This window comes from Geospiza fortis, unplaced genomic scaffold, assembly GCF_000277835.1.
Source record: "Geospiza fortis unplaced genomic scaffold, GeoFor_1.0 scaffold66, whole genome shotgun sequence".
Lineage (NCBI taxonomy): Eukaryota > Metazoa > Chordata > Aves > Passeriformes > Thraupidae > Geospiza > Geospiza fortis.
In genome coordinates, this window is record NW_005054312.1 from 3,308,594 (window position 1) to 3,327,522 (window position 18,929).

The 18,929-nt window shown below is 38.3% G+C and overlaps 1 protein-coding gene across 1 annotated transcript in view; it reads right to left on the reverse strand.

The window, feature by feature from the left end:
- Positions 1–6,638, reverse strand: part of SPI1 (Spi-1 proto-oncogene) — a 19,806-nt gene extending 13,168 nt beyond the window's left edge. Inside the window, exon 1 of the mRNA XM_005419459.2 lies at positions 6,286–6,638. Coding sequence (XP_005419516.1) covers positions 6,286–6,330 — 45 coding nt within the window. The 5' untranslated portion in view covers positions 6,331–6,638. The remainder of the gene's footprint in view (positions 1–6,285) is intronic.
- Between the last annotated feature and the right edge of the window lie 12,291 nt (positions 6,639–18,929).

Sequence of the window (18,929 nt, forward strand, 5' to 3'; positions counted from 1 at the left end):
AAATGTGTGATGCCAAACACTGGTTTTGGGGAAAAAAAAAAAAAGTAATCCCAGTAGAAAAGAGACCCAGCCTGTGTAGCAGAACTTGTCCAGTTGTAATACAGAAATCCCTTGTATCCCACACTCCAGCCTTCTGAGGATACTGCTTTAGAGCTGTTGTAGGTATTATGCACAAGTGCAAATATTTTCTTTGGTAGTAACAGACATTTTCTTTTATTGATGATGATGATTATTATTCCTGGACACAGGAATACAAAAAAGAAGACAGAAACTTGTCTTGCCTAAATATAATGTTTCTACAAGGTCTGACTAAATAGTGGCAGTCTGTCAGAGCATAGTGACACTGACAGAGGGCATAAACACATTTTCTTTCTCAGTTACTGCCCAAGGTGACCTCTAAATGTTTGCTACCTCAAATCAACTGCACAGGGCTTCTAGATACATACAGTGAAAACTTTGAAAGTCCAAATGTGGGGCAAATAGTGAGTTGTGACCTGTTGGATGCTTAGCTGTAGAATTAAAGTCTTCTCTATCTTCTCAAAACAGGTGACATAGGGTAACTTGCCCACTTCTCTTCCCTCTCAGGCCTAGTATTCCAATTGGAACACTGAGTAAGATCTTATGTTGTCCCATTAAAGGTTGTTTACTATTAGTTGTGTTTCTTCTCGTTTATTTCCAGAATAAGAGTTAGAGAAAGACAGTGTCTGTTTTGTTAAACCTTAGTTCAATTAAGTTTGTTACAGTATTTCCTTCCAATCCAAACAAATTCTTGCACTGTCAACAGCAAAGAACTCAACCACCTTCTTGCCTTTTTTGGGAAGGAAATTACTTCTAGTATTTCTAGGTGTTAATAGAATCATTTTAATTCTATCAATGACTCCATCATAACTAACTTTGAAGGACAAATATTTAGAATAACATGATAGCTATATGATCGGTGTGTTTCTTGTGTTTATATTTCATATGCCTATCTGTATGTCCCAAATCCTTTCCCTCCATGAACCTGTCACATTTTTGGAACACCTGCATTTTTTAAGCTTAAGCTGTGGTAACAGCATGACAGAAATACAGGACAGCTTCTCGTTTTCTTACTCCTCTAGACTGCTTGAGAAATGGAACCTAAGGTAGCAGCTGCCACTAAAATCCAGATGGAGGTGGTAGATAAGCAGCTAGCAAAAGGAAAGGACTTTTTTTTTTCTGGTTTCTTTAATTCTTCTGGTTAACTCCTTCAGTTCATTCTGTTGGAATTTGGGGATTTAAAGATTGTCTCTTTCTGAGGATTAAGATGTTAGAACACATATCAAAAAAAACCCAACAAAACACTTTCAAAAATTATTTTGGAACTTGGTAAATCCTTAGCAGCACCCATGTGTTCTATTAGTGTATCATCAAAAGGCACTGGTAAGATTGTCTAAAACTTTGTGACTTTCAGCACACACACTAACTGGGAGTCAGATACACGGAATATTTAAAGCCTCAAGAGAAAATCCATCACCTGGCTACAAGCCCCAGATAGAATCAGGGGTGATGGATAATTGCTTTGGAGAAATCTTGAGAAGATGATAAGCCACAGTAAAGGTTTTCTAGGGGAAAGACTAAGGAAAAGGGACAAGTCATCCTTTAACTGCATCCACACAGGAATAGCAGTGATGGGACTCTTCTCTGGTCTCCAGAGCTCTACTCTAGGTACAGTCTCCCTTTCCACATCTATGTGATTACAGTAGAATTGCCCTTTATTCACACAGAGATACAATAGGAAGTATAACATGTTTTCCAGATTTCAGAGAGGTGGTCAAAAAGTCAGTACAGCATGTATCTCCTCAATGTTTCTGCTTTTTCTCCATGTATTTTCTTGGTGTTCTCTCTGGTTATATGTATTACTCATCTTCATTCCTTCCACCTTTGGTGTATTCTGATCTCTGACAAGAAAAAGTAATGCAACTGTATTTTGCTTTCTTTAGGATAAAGTTCTGAATGGAATTTCTCCTTTTCATTATCTTTGCAAATTAGTTCATCCCATTCCCTCATTTCCTTTCCCTAAATATATGCTTCCTGGTAAATATATAAACTTATGCCTTCATATTCAAAATTTTTAATTATTATATTATAAATTAAAAACGAAACTTTAATTAATATTGTAAATTATATACTATAATTCAAAGGAAAGCACTGATGTTCTGCGAAGGGGAAAGGTCAACATCTAAATGGAAAATGCATATCATACTAGTTAGGAAAAACAGAGGTTAAAAATTCATATAAATGTACATTGTTTGAAAGAAAAATCTGTTTCTTCTCAACTAAGATATTAGAAACTGATACAAATTATTAAGATGTTAATACCTAAATGCATTGAAGTTTTAAATGCTGATAACTGTTCAGCCAAAAGTAAACTAATTTAGAAAGAAATCACTATCCTGTCAATATAGGCTTAATTTGCTAAAATTTCCAGAGGTACAGCAAGGCATCTATCACTCATATCTTTACAGAAGCATAGCTTGGCAGGAAGGCCAAGCATCAGTCCAAAAGTAGATAAAAAATACATATTTTAGGCAAGGAAAAGAATGTTTGGCTTTTCCTAATTGTGCTTTCCTTTGTTGTCTTCTCTCAGTTTCCAAACTCCCCCACTTCAGAACAATATACATTAACAGTCAATAGTGTCTCACAGTCTGACAGCTGAGAATGAAGTATTTTACCATTCAAAAACTACTTTTACAGTTCAGATGCATATTCAATGAGCAGAGCTAAAGGGAGGTGTGTTAAATAGACTCTTAAAACAATGACTCCCTTAATAATTACACATATGACTGACTACAGAGTGAGTTGCAGATACCCAACATCTAAAAAAGTAGATCTAGTACCCCAATTTTACATAGGGCATTGGGATACTATAAACTTTGGTTTGAAAGTCTGGGGCTTAAAATATCTTTATCGTGGATCCTTGGAATTTTTGTCCTTGGATTTGTTTCCTGTCCAGTGATCCTTTTGATAAAATACATGTGTGCATATCCTTGTTAACTCATGCAACCGGACCAATTTGTCCCCACACAGGACTTGTAATGCCACTGCTTTCTATCTTGGTGTCTGATCTTCAAGGGCACAGTAACAAACATGGCAAGATGTATTAAATATTTAAAAGTCTACTTATCATCAACTTAATTGGATGGTGGTTAAAGACATAGAAGAGCATGTATTCTCTCTAATTATCCTATGGGAAAGTGTGATATTTCCCTCTATTTATTAGAAAGGCTATTTTCAATAACATGTTTTTAATTGCTTTCTGGTTTTTTGGGGGAGTGGGTTTTTTTGTTTTTTAAAGAAAAATTTATTTAGAAATGTTTTCTCTAATTAGAGAGAACAGGCTTCGCCATGTACTGCTGTTGCCTCTTGTGTCAATCTTTACTCACTTGCCCTGTCCTTCTCTGGAACCTCCCCACCCACACCCATTTCATCATCTTACTGACAGCTCTTCCATGACACTGAACTCTTTTGTTACTCCTGACAAAAAGCAAAGAATAGCTTATGTTTAATATTTAACTGATGTCAATGGCCATTTGTTCTATCGGTTGTTCCCATGTAAAAGAATGACTGAAAGCTTTGTTACGATCCCATAGTTGTTGTCTAAAGTTGGTATCTCCTTGCATGCATGCCATGAGGTGCAGTGCACTATCTAAGACAGTATTCTACCCTCAAGTAAGAGGTCAACAAACAATACTTTCTGCCACAGACTTTTACAAATGAAGAGTGGCCTCAGTCTTCCATCTTTGCCCTGAAACTCAAGGGAAAAGCCACAAAACCAGTCAGAAAGCTCAGCTGTCATTGGTTAAGAGAGACAAATTGGACTCAACTGAATAGCAGTCTGAAAATCTTGTTATTCCCCAAGACTTTGTCAGATGATTCCAGGGAATTGTAAAATCACTAAATGCTGATCTGTTTGTTATCTTGATATAACTATTCACTGGCATGTGATTCAAAAATACTTCAGACAATTTCCAGTGATGTGCTGCTGAGACAAGCTTTAAGGCCAAGATTAACTTTATTTCCTTGGAAAAAAATTACAGTATAACTCTTTTAGAAAAGATGAGTAAAAATATTAGCATGATTACTCATTGGGCCGGCCTCACTGGACCGTGTTGATAATGCAGTTATGTGGAACAGAGTACTTCTGTGGGGCATTTTTGCTCTCATACAAAAATACTTCATTCAAAGCTGTGATTTCTACAGGTGGCTACTTAAGGATTCATATTGTACTGGAACCCTCTTCAGGCAAAGGTGTTTGACTTAATGTTTTGACCCATAACACAACTGAATTCTATCCCACACTGGAAGACACAGACCCAGTCTGCAGAACTTTTCCCCACAAAATTTCTAATCTTCAGAGGAAGATGCAGTACTCCCAAACAATTTAAATAGTGTTTTCCAGCTGAGGGATAAGAATTTCCTAGCCCAGGCAAGAGAAAGCAGTTACTGACCCACCCTCAACTGAACGGGGAAGGGTGGAGGAGGGAAGTGCTGCTGCAACCCCTGCCTAGAACCAGGCTCGTGTCTCCCCACTGAAAAAGTCCCAGGAGACAGACTTGTAGGACTCTAGCTGGCAGTGCTCAAAGCGCACTTAAAGACACTTTGAAAGTACAAACCACAAAATTATTAATTTTTTGACAGTTTAATCACAAAACAAAAAAAAAAAAACAACCCAAATTGCTCTATCAAGAGCTTCAGTAAGATGCAATTGGGTTTTCACTGCCAGTTGTATCACTCATCTGAACGCAGTTCAGACATTAACTGCAACAAAAATTAGAATACGGGCCAAACTGTTTAGATTTTCACTCAAGTTATTCAACATATGTCCTGGAATTCAACGCTGGGGGAAAAAAAGCGGAAAACTTGGCTATGAGTTAATGAATAGATAGAAAATTAACAATTGGGGTTTTTTTTGAATGGAGATGCAGTTTTCTGGGGTAGCTAAAGACAAGGTTTGTGTTTCTTTATAATTTATTTTTTGTTAAGCCCAACAAGTAACATACTGAGAAATCTCTAGATATGTTTTTTAAGCTCGTTTCTATTCAGATTTCTGTTCTGTTGCACTTACAGGAGACCTATTGGGAAATCCTGTGTATTTAAGAAAGAGAAGAATCATTTTTAGAGTCTGCTCACCCTTTGGGTAGATAGGTGATTTCAGGAGGATTGATGATAAACTGAGAAAATAAAGGCTCTCCCCCAAAAATAAGATAAATACTTTCAGTTATCATGAATTCTGAACATGACAGGGATTCAAAGGGCAATCTTTCTGGATGAAAGATAAGAAATGTCTTTAGTCTTCGTTAAATAGGACAAGACAAAACCAAAACTTCTTATAAGTTTTTGTTAAAAACCCTTTGGATCTGCATTGTCTCTCTCTGTTATCTGACACAGGTATAGCAATTACTGTAAGCCATCTACCACATAAAAAGCCAAGTCAACCACCTTATCTGACACCTCTTCAGCTTCTACAAACTTAATGAAATCTAATTAAGGCCTCTTGTACCCAATCTCTTTAGCGATTTCCCATTAAGCCTGGTTTCTGAACAGCAGGTTAGTGACATTATTTTTTTCATAAATAATAATTTTTTAACTCACCGTACAATAAATTTCAGCAGTGCGACAATGCTTAGAGTTAAGGAAAGGATAGACCTGCCCCACAGGCACACAGAAAAATTTATATGTTAGGGAAAACATTGAAAGACTTAAATAAGGACTGTAGGCTTTTTCCCCATTAACGAGTTGCTTTTTCACAGTCAGTGAATTCAAGAAAATTCAAGAAAAAATTAGGTTAAAAACTAAAATGCCATCATTGAAAAGAACACACAGAGTCCTAAAATCTGCAATATGTAAATCAACGTTCAACAACTCTTCTCTCACAGATTAGTAGGCAGTTAAATACATAAACTATGTCAGAGACTTCAGATGATTAAGAATTACAATCTGAAGAAAGATGGCTTTTATATCACTTAGGTGGCACTGAAGAAGAGAGATTTACTGACTTGTTATAAACACCCTGTAGAAAAATACCATACATTTAATCTGTGAAAACAAATGGAGATCAAAATCAGATACAAGTTTAGGGAGGAAATGTTAATTTCCCTTTCATTGCAGTGTTGTCACTAGTTTTATATATTGACCCAAGCCGAACTTCCTGGCATTACAAATACAGACCAAAACAGAGATATTCTCAAATAACAAAACCTGGTTTACTTTGCCTTTTGCTACTGAACCTACTGATCCATATTACAAATAAATCCATATACTCACAGGGGGAATAAGGGGAAATCCTTCCATCTTGCAAGCTTGCAACATTCAGCCAACTTCTGAGTGAATTTTTCTTAATTCAGTTTTCAAACATCCAGAATAACTGACTTGCAAAATATCATATTTAAAAATGGTGGGGAAAAAAGGAAAAATAACGAGAAAATTAAGAAAAAAGAAAAAAAGTGAGATCCTTGGACTCCGTGAAGTCCCTTAGCAGTGGTGGATCTCAGGACAAGAGGACCCTAACAAGTTTTCATAGTTTGCCCTAATAGGTTTGGAGGTGAACTTCTTCCCGAGTTGTATGCGAAGTTCCTGATTTTATCAAATGTCTGTAGAAGGCAGATAGGCCCTGGGTCTATCAGTGCGCTGTGACATCACACTTGAGCCAGTTTGCATAAATCTCATTTCAGGGAGCTGTGGCGCTGCAGCAGGAAGTCTGCCCCAGCCATGGACAGGTGCTTGGCTGTGTAATCAGCAGCCCAGAGCCTGCCATCAGCAAGCGAGCGGGTGGGTGCAGCACTGGGGGAAGGCTCTGCGCTTCCCACTGCACATGAACCAGAACCATGGTGCTGCTGCTCTCAGGTTTAATGAGAGATCATAGACACAGCCCTGACAACTTCTGAGAGGCCAGAGCAGTGGCGTAGACTTGCATTAATAATAGTCCTGTGTTGAAATGATGTGGCAATACTTAGCAGATAGGAAAAAAAGAGTATGCAGTTTCAAATAGACAGCCTTAGGTTTTTACAAAACAGTGAAGTTATGCCCATGAGACTTTTGTCATCAGCTTTGCACGAGAATAAATTCAGTGAAAGATACTTTGTCCTCCTATTTGTTTCTTGTGAACTCTTTTGTTTTATAATTCCTGCAAGGAGAAAGTGAATGGGGAAAAGGAGAAAGTATTAAATGTCTCTCACAATGACTTCCCTCATGTCCTGAGTGTCTGCAACAGTGAATAGAGAATAAGATTTATAGACTCCTGCTCAAAGTGTCAGGTGCAGAAATACCTTGTAGAGATTTTGTGTTAGCTCTGCTCGCTTGATTTTCTCTCCTCTCTTTATCCCAGTGCTCTGCTGGCATTTGGCTGTGCTGAACAAATGCTCTTCATATGCAGGTTCTGGCAGTGCCAGAGGCGAGTGGGGCTTGGGGCAGGGGGTAGGGGTTGAGGTCTGGCTACAAGGGGAGAGAGCTCTCATTCTGCAACATGCCTTCTTGCTTTGCAGTTAGTTACTAATGTCTTGGAAAAGTGAAGTTTCTATGTCTGGTTTGTTCCCCTTCAGTGTATGCCCATGTGCCACAGGTTCTGCTTTTAAAAGCAGCCTGCTTACCACTCACCTGGATCTGTGTGCAAGGGGAATTTCAGCCACTCCAGACTTCCTCCCTTGTACACTGGTAAAACCAGAGGCTACTCACAAGTTCCTCTCATTCCCCACCCTCAGGAACTCCACAAGCAAACCATATTAGCAATGGGATAATATCAAGAACATGATGGGATATTAACTCTTGAAGCCTTAGACTGGTTTTCGTCAGCATTAGTTGATGCATAAGCATTTAATTCTTCCTTAATTCATACCATGAACTCTTGACTTCAGCCTGGGAATAAGCAAGCTGCTTAACAGTCCACTTCTGTTTCTGAGGTGCTTTTCCAGTCTCCCCCTGGATACCAGCCTGGAAGTGATCAAACCACCTGGGGGAAAAGGAGAGAAGCCAAGTAACACCCTGATGATAAAATTCAGTGCAAACAGAGGAGAAGGGAGTGAACACACAAATCTTACAGTGGGTAATTGAATAATAGGTGATAAAAGCAATTGTGGAAATTTTGTGTCTATTAACAAGGCTATTCAGAGCAAGGAAGATATGCTATCTGATTCATTGCACACTGAAAGATAGCTTAAGCAGCTTCTGCAAATATTAAACGTGTTTTATGCAGAGAGGCTTCTACTAAAGTGGCATGAAATGCCTCCATTCCATAGGCTGGAGGACATTTCTGCACTGACTTTTAGCACAGGAAATTGCCTAATAAGGACAGATATTTTGCACCAGCCTTACTGCACTCGGGGAATGCTGGGTTGCCAACATTATCAACCAGGTCCAAACATACAGTAATTGTAAGTGCACCAAGGCAATCTATATAAATAATTAAATTGATTCTCTGTATGCTGAATCAAAACTAAATAATATGCCATAAGGTTTCAGGACGAGCAGGAAGTCCAGCAATTTAATACTCTTCCTAGAAAAGAGGGCATCTCCATGGATGGAAATGCTCAAAGTGAGATAAAACACTTGTTTATCCCACTTGTATAGGAACATCACTAGTAACAACCATGCTCAACAGACTGATTTCTCACAATTGCATATAACTGGTATTTTATCCTCTGTTTGTAAGCACAGAGTCTTCTCACCTCTAAAGCAAGGCCTGCTAGAGGTGATACTTTTGCCCCAGATCCTTGCAGTTGCCTTATTAGATGACTTACATGAAGAAAATAGATGAAGTTACAAAACAGTTGTGTAGTAGCAAACTGATTTCCAGAGGTATGTGATGTTAACTGCTACTCACAGAATGTATTTTAACCTTTAAAAATGCTTTTGAATTAGGGTGGAGATCCTTCTCCACAATGGAATTTTGAGAACTAGAGAAAAACCTGATGAGTTGAAGGATTAAGTTTTTGAAAGATTATTTCTGATAACATTAAACATTCATATGAATCCTTTCCCTCTAAGCATCACCTCACTCTGTGCAGTTTTTTGAAGCATTTCTTGCCCTACCTCTGGCCATTTGTTCTTTAAGCTATTTCTAACCACAAACTACCAAAGAAAAAGGGTTTCTTCTAGCAGCCACATCACAGAGAGGTCTCGTCACCTCAAACCTTGTTTGGTGCTTGGAAGGTAATTTTCCCCCCTACTAAAACCACAGAACATCAGTCATTCTGTAGTCCTTTAATCAGAAACAGGTGTTTACACAGATTCTGCTACTGAGTTTTCTTGCAACAGAAAGACAACACCTCTAAGCAAGGAATTCCCCTGTGTGTTCCATATTCTTCACAGTACTATGTTTTAGCATGGAACTTGTTTTTATCTAGGCCTAATATGTGTTGTAGATCTTGTATACCATCCTTTAACATTTTTTATCCATTGAGATGACATGGGTCTCTGACTGTGGAACCTGTGGGATCTGGAGGACAGTCCTCTCTTGATAACTGCTTGTTGCATGCACTCCTACTTAGTTGAAGATGTGAATTGAAATATCTTTGTTGCATATGTTGATATGAGAGAGTAGGAGGCAGAAAACGGCTGCTGCAAATTCTGGCTAAAAAGAATTTGTTACCTCTTTTTCTCACATGGACCTGCACCCTAGGGCCTTTAACAGTCTGACTATAGACTCTCCTGAAATATGTGCTCCCATTTCTACTGTGGTAGTGTCACTCACCCTTGTGATACCCACAGGTTTACTGGCATGACTATATCTGAATAAAGGCTTTTCCTCTCTGTGTGGGTATCCCTTCCCGGAGCTGATGCAGTTCGTACTTGCAAAAAAGGGCTTTTGACAGTTCAGCTTTCATGAGTACCTGAGTTTTATGAACGAGCATCTGTACAAAGACTTTTCCTAGTGGGAAATGTCATAAAAATGTAATTAAAACATCAGTTTTAACTAGCTTCAATATATTGGCAAAGATTTTCAAGCATAGACTAGACTCCATCCATATCAGAATGGAGAAAACCACTTCCATTTGGAGGAAGAGAAAATTTCATGGGTATTTTAAGAACTATTATGATATGCAAGCACTTACAGAAATGAAAAGCATTTATTTTTTCATTTGATTAGTAACTTTTAAACTCTCCATAAAACAGAATTCGGCAAAAAATAAAATCTCTCTTTGGAAATTTATATGGCTTTAAGATCTGTTCACATGCCAGCTGCATTTTATTACTTACTGTATTTGGGAAAACTTGTTTGGGTTTTAAGGCATTTTGAAATAACTATAAGATTTTATATGGTTTTTAATGATCTGCATTCTCTGGGCAACAGATTTTCAACTTACACATTTCTGCTCACTTATTGTCATCCAATTTCTCAAAACCTTAGTATCATTTCAAGCGATTAACATGGAAGACTGTTTTAACACCATCTACTTTTGAAGTCTATATCCAGTGTACATCCTACCTACAGTCAGCAGCACCAGTAAAGTGAAGGTAGAATCGTCTATCATCCCTTCATAAAGAGCCTAGAGTCCAATAGAGGTTACCTTCCCTCTCACCTCCACATTCCCCCCCCAAAAAAACCAATCAGATACTTTAATGGTAAAATTAAGTTATAAGGTTAAGGTGAATCTGTGATTCAGCTTGAGAAGAATATATTGTAGAGAAAAATGCTGGTGGTGGAGGCTCAATACACCTGGTATTGCTTTTAACAGGGCATCACTTCAGACTGATTCTATTCTGATGCCATGGAATTCCCATTTGCAGCTGGAGACCTGAGCTATACCTTCAGTTTAATCTGAAAAGAATCCAGTTTATGCATCCTAATACTGCTTTGTCGATCTACATTCACCATTGTCAGGATTCTTACCCTGAGTCTGTAGTGACCTCTGACAAGTTGTGTCAGAGATATCTTTGCTGTGTGGAGCTTGATTTGGATATTTAGGCAGCAGCTCTTTCCTGAGAGCTCAGCTGTACCTAGTCTTGCTCTCCTAATGTAAATAACACTTTCCAGACTTGCATCTTATTAGGATTATACCCCTTAGCAATCTCTCAGAATTCTAAAGAGAACCACACTTTTCACAAATAAATGTTCTTAGGTAGCTGGTGGGTTTGTAGCTGTGCTTCTGGCTCTCTGCCACCATTTTGACAAGGACTTGCCTGGAGTGTTGCACAGACAGAGGAACTGAAGTACTGGGAGCCAGTGCTGCCTTCCATCCTCCCCATGGATGTTTGGCTGCATAGGAGGTGAAGCATGTATGCAAGCCCAAAGGTCACAGCTTTTTGTATGTGACTAGGGAGGTGTGTGTATGACACACTCAGGAGTATGTTATCTGTAGAAACTTTTTACCAATTAGAAACATTGTGTTTTAATTAATTAAAATTCATTCTTTTGTAACCTCAGACAGTCTTTACTAAATAAGTCACATGCAGTTAGATTATTCAGTCTCCATTTTTACTTTTTTGCCTGTGATTTTTTTCAGGTGTCTTGAAATCTGCAGGGTTTGGTAAAAAGCTGAAATCCTTACCTAATCTGGTAGAAAAAATTAACAGCCTAGAGATAAGTAGCTCCATCTTAAGCTCTACCTTTCTTTAGGAGCAAAGTTAGCTTACTGCTTTGACAAATGCTTCATCAGCCAGGTAAAGACTACAGGCCCATTGAAGGTGTTGATGGATTTTTGTTTGATTGCAGTTGTTTTGCTCTATTTTTTTAGTACTATGTTTTTTGCAAAGTTGTTCTGCTAACAATATGTGGGCTGATACTTTATTTCCTCCCTCCTCTTGCTTGCATGACTGTGGCTATTGGTCCTCTAATGTTGCAATCTTTTTATTTTAATGCAAGCAATTTGCTGTATCTACAGTACAGTGGGTACTGTACTGAACTCTAGTTAATTTTTTTTGTTGTGCCAACAGTATTACATCAAACATTGAACAATTGCATAACATATTGCACATTAAAGAAACAAATATTAGGGGGGAATAGCTGTGTGGAGGGTCTTAAAGGACATCAAAATTTGGTTTTGATCTGATAGTTTAAAGGAAAATAGTGGAGAAATGCAACAGAAAGTTTTTGAATAGTGATTTGATCTCCCCCTTAGAATGAAGAAAGGAGAGAAAGCAAAAAGAATCTGAAGCCAGGAACACCAGACAGAAGGAGACTGTTGTTTTCCAGGTCATTGGTGGGCAAGAGTTTAAGCAGTGAAAGGAAAGTAAAAAATATTCCTCTTACAGGTGTTCTACAAGAGGAAACTGCACATCCTCGATAAAGCCTGGTTGTGTAGATTGGCATAATGTCAGAGACAACCCTCAAGGACAGCAAGCTTTACAATAGCTTTGCTAATAGAAAGAGGGAGAAGGAAAACTGAGAGGTTTTGTTTTGACCCTATTATATTAGTGGTTGTATTTTAAAGGATGTTACAGAAGAGTAAACTAAGAGGTATGTATCTTGGAAAATGAGAAGAATGAAATTATCTTCCTGTTTTAGGAGAAGAAAGAGTCACAAATCTGAACAAATTAACCATGTGGAGAGCCTAAGGTGTTATGACAAGGATTTCAGTGCCATGGCAGTGGGGTGCAGGGGAGCAGAATGCTTTGAATGCAAAGTGCTTGTATATGGCTGAGGAGGAAAACGGGAAAGAGGAACTTGGGGTATCTTCATTTGTAGGACTGGATCAATTCACAATAATTACCAGAAGGAGTTAAACATTTTCTGGGGTTAAAGTGAATCAGAATCTGCACACCATGTGCTGGAAATTCCCTAAATGATTTCAGTGGTCATTAAGAAAAGGGAAATGGTTCTTTTCTGAGTAGGAGATGATAGGAGACAGAGGAGTAGACACCAAAACAGAGCAATGGCTGAGTATTTATAACTCAGATTACCCGACTCCTGCCAGCTGAGAAGGGGACAAACTTTCTAATGGCTTTTTCTGTTGAGTGGGGGTCTTGCTGGTAACCACTGTGACCCTCTGTAACTGGTAACATGAGAGGCTGAGATACTTACAGTTCTACTAGAAATATTACATGCAGTTATGTACAGCATGGGCAAATACACATAAAGCTGCTGATAAAATACGCTCTACTGATGAATGAGGCTTCCACTCTTCTGCAGTGACCTTATTCCCTCTCCCATGCCCCTGGACTTACTCAAGTTTCTTGTCTCTTCAGTCACAGACCTCACTCATATACAAAGCCTTTAAAATTTAATTAAAGTACTGGATTGTGTATTTTAAACACTGACAAAAGTTAGCATAGTTTACAGTTGCAGCATGCTATTACCAAAGCTGTTGTTTTCCTTTAATTCAGTACTACAGAATAAACTTAGTTTAACCAGCAAAAGTATTGTGTTTAGACCTATATTTTCCAGTCAGTATTTAGGGATTTTTCAGCTCATGATCTGTAGGCCTTTGCAAGTCAATGAAGCATTTCTGAGGAATTGGAGAGAAATATAAAAAATAACACTCTTTTCAGTGGGCTTAAGCTGGCCATGTAAAATGCATACATGCTTGCACCTACATAGATGAATTTCAGAGATCTGCAAGTAAGAATATTTTTTAACTCTGAGATCTAGAGGTGCCTCTTTATTTTATTTTATTTTATTTTATTTTATTTGTACACTTTTTCTTCTGAGTACCATTTGTCTCCAGCCAAGATCTTGCCATCATCCCCCAGTCCATAATGGGCTGTAGGATTTCTGCTGTGGTGAGAAAAACTAGAACATGTCTGTCCCAAGAGCTTCTCCAGTAAACCAATGGCAAAGTTGTCATGGAGTAGCAGGCAGAGTGCAAGGACTTCAAGAGTGCTGGTGCTGTTTATCTCACTACCCCAATCCGTGGTGTTTCCTCTGTCCTGCTCCTGCTCCTTCCCCTTGCTTCTGCCTGCTTTGCTAGGAATCTCTCCTTGATGCCATGACTAAAGAAAGCTTTTTCACTGTTTCATTCCTGATAATTCCTGTAATCATAATCTTTCTGAACAGCATTCTACTCCCCTATCCACCCTGCCTCTTGTGGAGACTGAGGTCTGCTGTCTGAGGAATTTTAAAGATTCTTCAAAAAGGAAAATCTTAATATTGCTTTTTTGTTCCACAGCTATTGTTCTGGTCATGACATCACTTAGCATGCACAGTGCAGATTCCTGTCAACCTAGAATCACCCAGTACTACTGCCCACCCTGCCACAGTTTAACCTTCCAGAGGCTGTCGCTTTGTGCAGAAGTTTTTTACTTTGTATTTAGGAGATTGGATTTCCACTTTCAGCTTATGCTACATAGCTATGTATATTTAGTGGAAAATTCTGCTTTGAACTGAATTTTTTTCAATATACAGAGCATCTTGGATGTTTTGGAATCAAAACTATGATGGTGGGTACAGAATTTAGAGCAAATCCGGCCTGCAATGAAACACAAACCCACAGCAGTAGCTGCGGGACTGAGCTCACCATGTCGTTTCCAAACAAGCTGACAGCAGTAGGAATCGTGGTTTATAAAAAGCTGCCAGCAGTGCTGAGCTGGTGAAGAGAAAGAGGAAGCTACAACGGGAAAGAGAAAAACATCACAACCAAAGGCAACTTCACTTCTCTGCCTTTACTGTTTTTAAATAGATTTGGCTCGAAGTTGCTGTTGAGGGTGCTGTAAAATCTTACAAACTGATCCTCACAATGTTTATCCCTTTCTGAATACCACCTGCAAATCTCACCCATGTTCAAGGGGTCTCCTCTGTGTTTTTCGTGCATACGTGTGAGAATCTAAGTTTGTGATTAGGAATACACACCATGTTACTGAAGCTATTGCTCAACAGCATGCCAGTAACTAGAAGTTTACTAGAACAGCTTTTGCCATTTCACTCCCCTTCACACGATATGCTGAGCTGTTCTCCTGAGATTGTTTCCTGATGTTTACATCCACTTCATTTCGTGGATTAACTTCATTATTCTCCTTGTCCTATGAAGCATTAAAAACTGCTTCTCATCCTCAAACCACCAGTACCAGAAAATCATCCAAGGCACTATTGACAGAATTGTCTTGCATTGGGCGTGAGGACTGTGGGAAGGTGTCTTGAAGAGCTCATCTGGGGAGTGGGACACAGGCTTACTGCTTCCACTTTGGTTGCTACAAGTGCTAAGCTAGGATGGAAGATACACTGCATTAAAATGGGAGTTAAAGGTAAACTCAGAAAGATGAGAAATAATGTGAGAAAGGCTGATGCTTAAAATTAGTTGCATTAGCGACTCCTTTATTTTGTGTCATTCTGGGTTCATATCTTTGATTCTGTGTATTTTAGTTGAGGTGGGATTGACTTTTTGTAGAGCTAGTCAAAAGAAAACATTGCAGAGGGAAAGACATTAGGGGCTTTGCAGGTGAACTGCATTTTGTGTTACACCATATAGTTCTTGAAAGAAGGACCTGGCAGAGTCTCTCTGCATGCTTACTGCTCTGAATCTGAACACAAAGAATCAAAACAAAAGCCATACAAAAATGTCAGAGTCTGTTTTTAGTGGCTGTGCTAGTCCTAGGGAGGGGGCTGCCATTGGCATGCCCTGGAAGAATTGAGCATGATCTGTGAGGATAAACTGAGCATAATCAATCTGCAATCAGTCTGTCAGTGGGAGGCAAAAGGCAGCGACAGAGCACATGACTCCTGTGATTTCCCAGCAGCAAAATGCTGAGCGTAGTTGTAAAGGGTTAAGTGCACAAAAATTATAATAATTATTTCTTTTCCTTCATCATTGCTTTTTGGCTGCAAATGGATGAGTACATTTTCTTGCAGGGCCTGAGGTATCAGGATATACTAGGGTGTTTTTAGCTCTGGTTCCAGAGCCCTTTATATTTAGCAAACAGCTATGAGTGGGTACTGGGATCTGCAGTGCTTTTTTTCTTATTCTTGCTGAAATATTAACATCAAATCTTCAAGAGAGTCAACGCTAAAATTACTTCTTTTCACAAGCTACTTATAGGTGATGTAAGAATGGCCTAGTAAAAAATTATCATCTTCCTCTGAATCTCCTTCAGAGAACAATTCCCATTTTTTCCATTCCCATTTTGTAGGAGGTCAGAAGAGACCAGGCTTTTCTTCATGGCCAGTTTGTGTGGGCTTGCAGAGAGACACTGTGTAGCTCCCCTTCCATCCAACAAATACACTTCACTCTTCTACAATGTGCACAGGCCTGGGATCACTCCCAGTTGCCTTTCTCCTATCATGGAAAGAAAGTTTTATAAATATTTTTCTGTTTATTCTTGTGATCCTATCTGTTCTTAGAAAGATCAAAACTGAATGCTATTGTTGTACTTATAAAACAGTCATAGTTGAGACGGAGACAATACAAAGCAACACACTCAATTTTCAGAAGGCTTCAAGCCTGTTTTTATTCTAGCATGCATGCTTTTTATACATTCTTACAAAACTCTTAAGTTTACACTTTAGTCATTGGTCACAAAAGACAAACAAAGTGCTTATTGGAATAGGCAGTGACAGGTTTCTCTTATTTATCCTTCTCTTTTTCTTGGTTTCTATGTCAACGACCTTGCTAGAAAAGTCTTTCAGAGGTAAACATGGATCCTCTTATCAAACTTCTCTCTGGCTTAGAGGAGTCACTGTAAAACCTCTTCCACATAAAACTATTATTCCTGAGACAAGGATATTTTACAGATCTTTCAGGGTCAATCGTCATCAATGTCCTAGACAGACTTTCAAAGAAGTAAGGGCAAATTTTTCACCTTGACCACCAAGTACTCTATCAGGCTTGGTGTTGGGAATGGCACTGATGAAAGGTGCTTGGCTGAAATATGAAAAATAACCCAAATCAGGAAGTCATTACTAGCCTGTTTCGACAAAATTAAATGTAAAACATTTTTCAGTGGTTTTTTTTTCAGTAATATCTTAATCCATCCCAAATTAATTTTCAAAATCTTTATTCTTTAGTCCTTAAACAATCAAGACTTAACTTTTGAAACTAAATATCTTAGCCTGTAGTTCTAAGTTTAAAAGGCATTACATTTTTATTAAACCTGATTGATGTTTATTTTCCTATAAAGAACCACTTCCAATTTGGAAATCTGATAAGTAGAATTTGTCAAATCTGTGATAGTCCATTTATTTACAACTCTTTCATCAAAAATTGGTCTTGTTGCTGTCATTCTAGAAAAGGCAAGTTGTCCAAACATAATTTCTCTTGAGAGATCCTCCTTATAGTGTCATCTTGTGACAATAGGGCCTCATAAAAGAGTAACTAAAATAATGGGTAATTTAAATGTCAGGGAGTTTACAGGGATTTTCCTCAAAACTTAATTCCTAGGTGTTAGGATACTAAACACTCACCTTACATAATAAGGGCCTTCTATTTTCAGAATAAGACCACATCATTTAGAAGGCCCACAGTCAGACCCCACAGTGCAGCAGCATCTTCAAGATCCTTCAGACAAACAGGTACAGCTGGGCACTAAAGCACTAAAAAGAAACTTCAGCTCAGCCACGGGCCTGGCCATGCCACTGTATGTCACAGACCTCCCCCAGGCATCATTTGAAGATTTCTGCACAGTAATATTTTATTCAGGGAAGACATGCTTTGTGACAGTCTCAATCCTTGAACATTTTCTCACAAATCCTGTCAGCCATCAGGACCTTCCTCTTCTTTTAGCATTTTAGCACACTCCACTCAGGCTAAAACTGTTTTCTCAGCCTGTCTTAGATGAATTACATTTACATTACATTACTTTGAGCTTTGACTGACAGATTAAATGCTAGATTTTGCCAGAGATATCTTCTAGAATCTGTAGTGGAGTGCTCATCATCCTAGCAGTCAGAAATTGCTAATTTGTCATTAGGGAATCCACGTGGAAACGGTATGAACAAAACATCTGAAATAGTTTTAATGTGATTACATACTCCTGTGGTTTCTGGTTTTGTGTGCATGGCTCCCCAAGCCTCTTTCTTCCTTCACATTTGTTATGTGCCTTGTACCAATGAGATGTTGGAACATATGGCTATAAAGACAAGGTACTGGTTTTCTTTATTTTTCTTCCAGCTATATAAGGATAAAGGACACACAGTTCAGTTCCAATTGTTCAGTACCAATTACAGGACAAAAAAACTAAGGCCTTTCACACATACAGGTTTACTACAAATGTATTCTATGCTCACCAGCCTTGCACAGATGAGGAATATTGTTTCTTACAACAGAACTTCTCTGGATAGTGATAAATCACTAGATTAATTATCTCTAGATTTTCTGCATATGTTTCAGGGGATCATGTTTATTTTAGTTGACTGGACTGGAAATGCAAAGTATTTTTTTAGTAATTTTCCCCACAGGTCCAGTTTCTTCGAATTACATAAAAAATATTCAGAAAACAATCAGAAAACATACCAGTAACAGTTTTTTGCTAAACTTTGCTACTCCTTTCTTAGTTTGAATTGGCTTTGGTTGTATCTGTCTCCAACACTTGCTTAGGTTCATATATAGAAGGGAGTCAAAGAAGTTTGATCCACGCCAAGAAGATTTTTTTAATAGTTTCTTATTATAATGATGAGAGAATATTACATGTTTTCCCAGTTTGATGAGGAAAGGAATGCAAAAAGCAGGAGTGAAAACAAGAAGAAGAACTTTTTGAAGTAGTAGTATATTTATGGGCCTCTTACACAAGAACAGATCTTGTTCTTCATATTCCAAACCATTTTGTCCAAATTTAAAATCTTGTAGATTTGATATACACTCATAGCCTTGGTCCTGAGCAGACAAAAGAGGTTACTGGGAAAATGAGTATTGGGCCCTGCATTCCTAATTGCTTATTTTTGAGTTATCATCCAGCCAAGCCCTGCAACTTCTCACTAATATGTGCTTCTATGCAATGACACAAATCTTTTAAATTCTGGCAAATGCTGTCACCACCTCTTCAACAAACTTAAGACTTATCTAACTGATAGCTGTAAGTTCAAGCTTGCATTTGCGCTTGTGCCTGCTGAA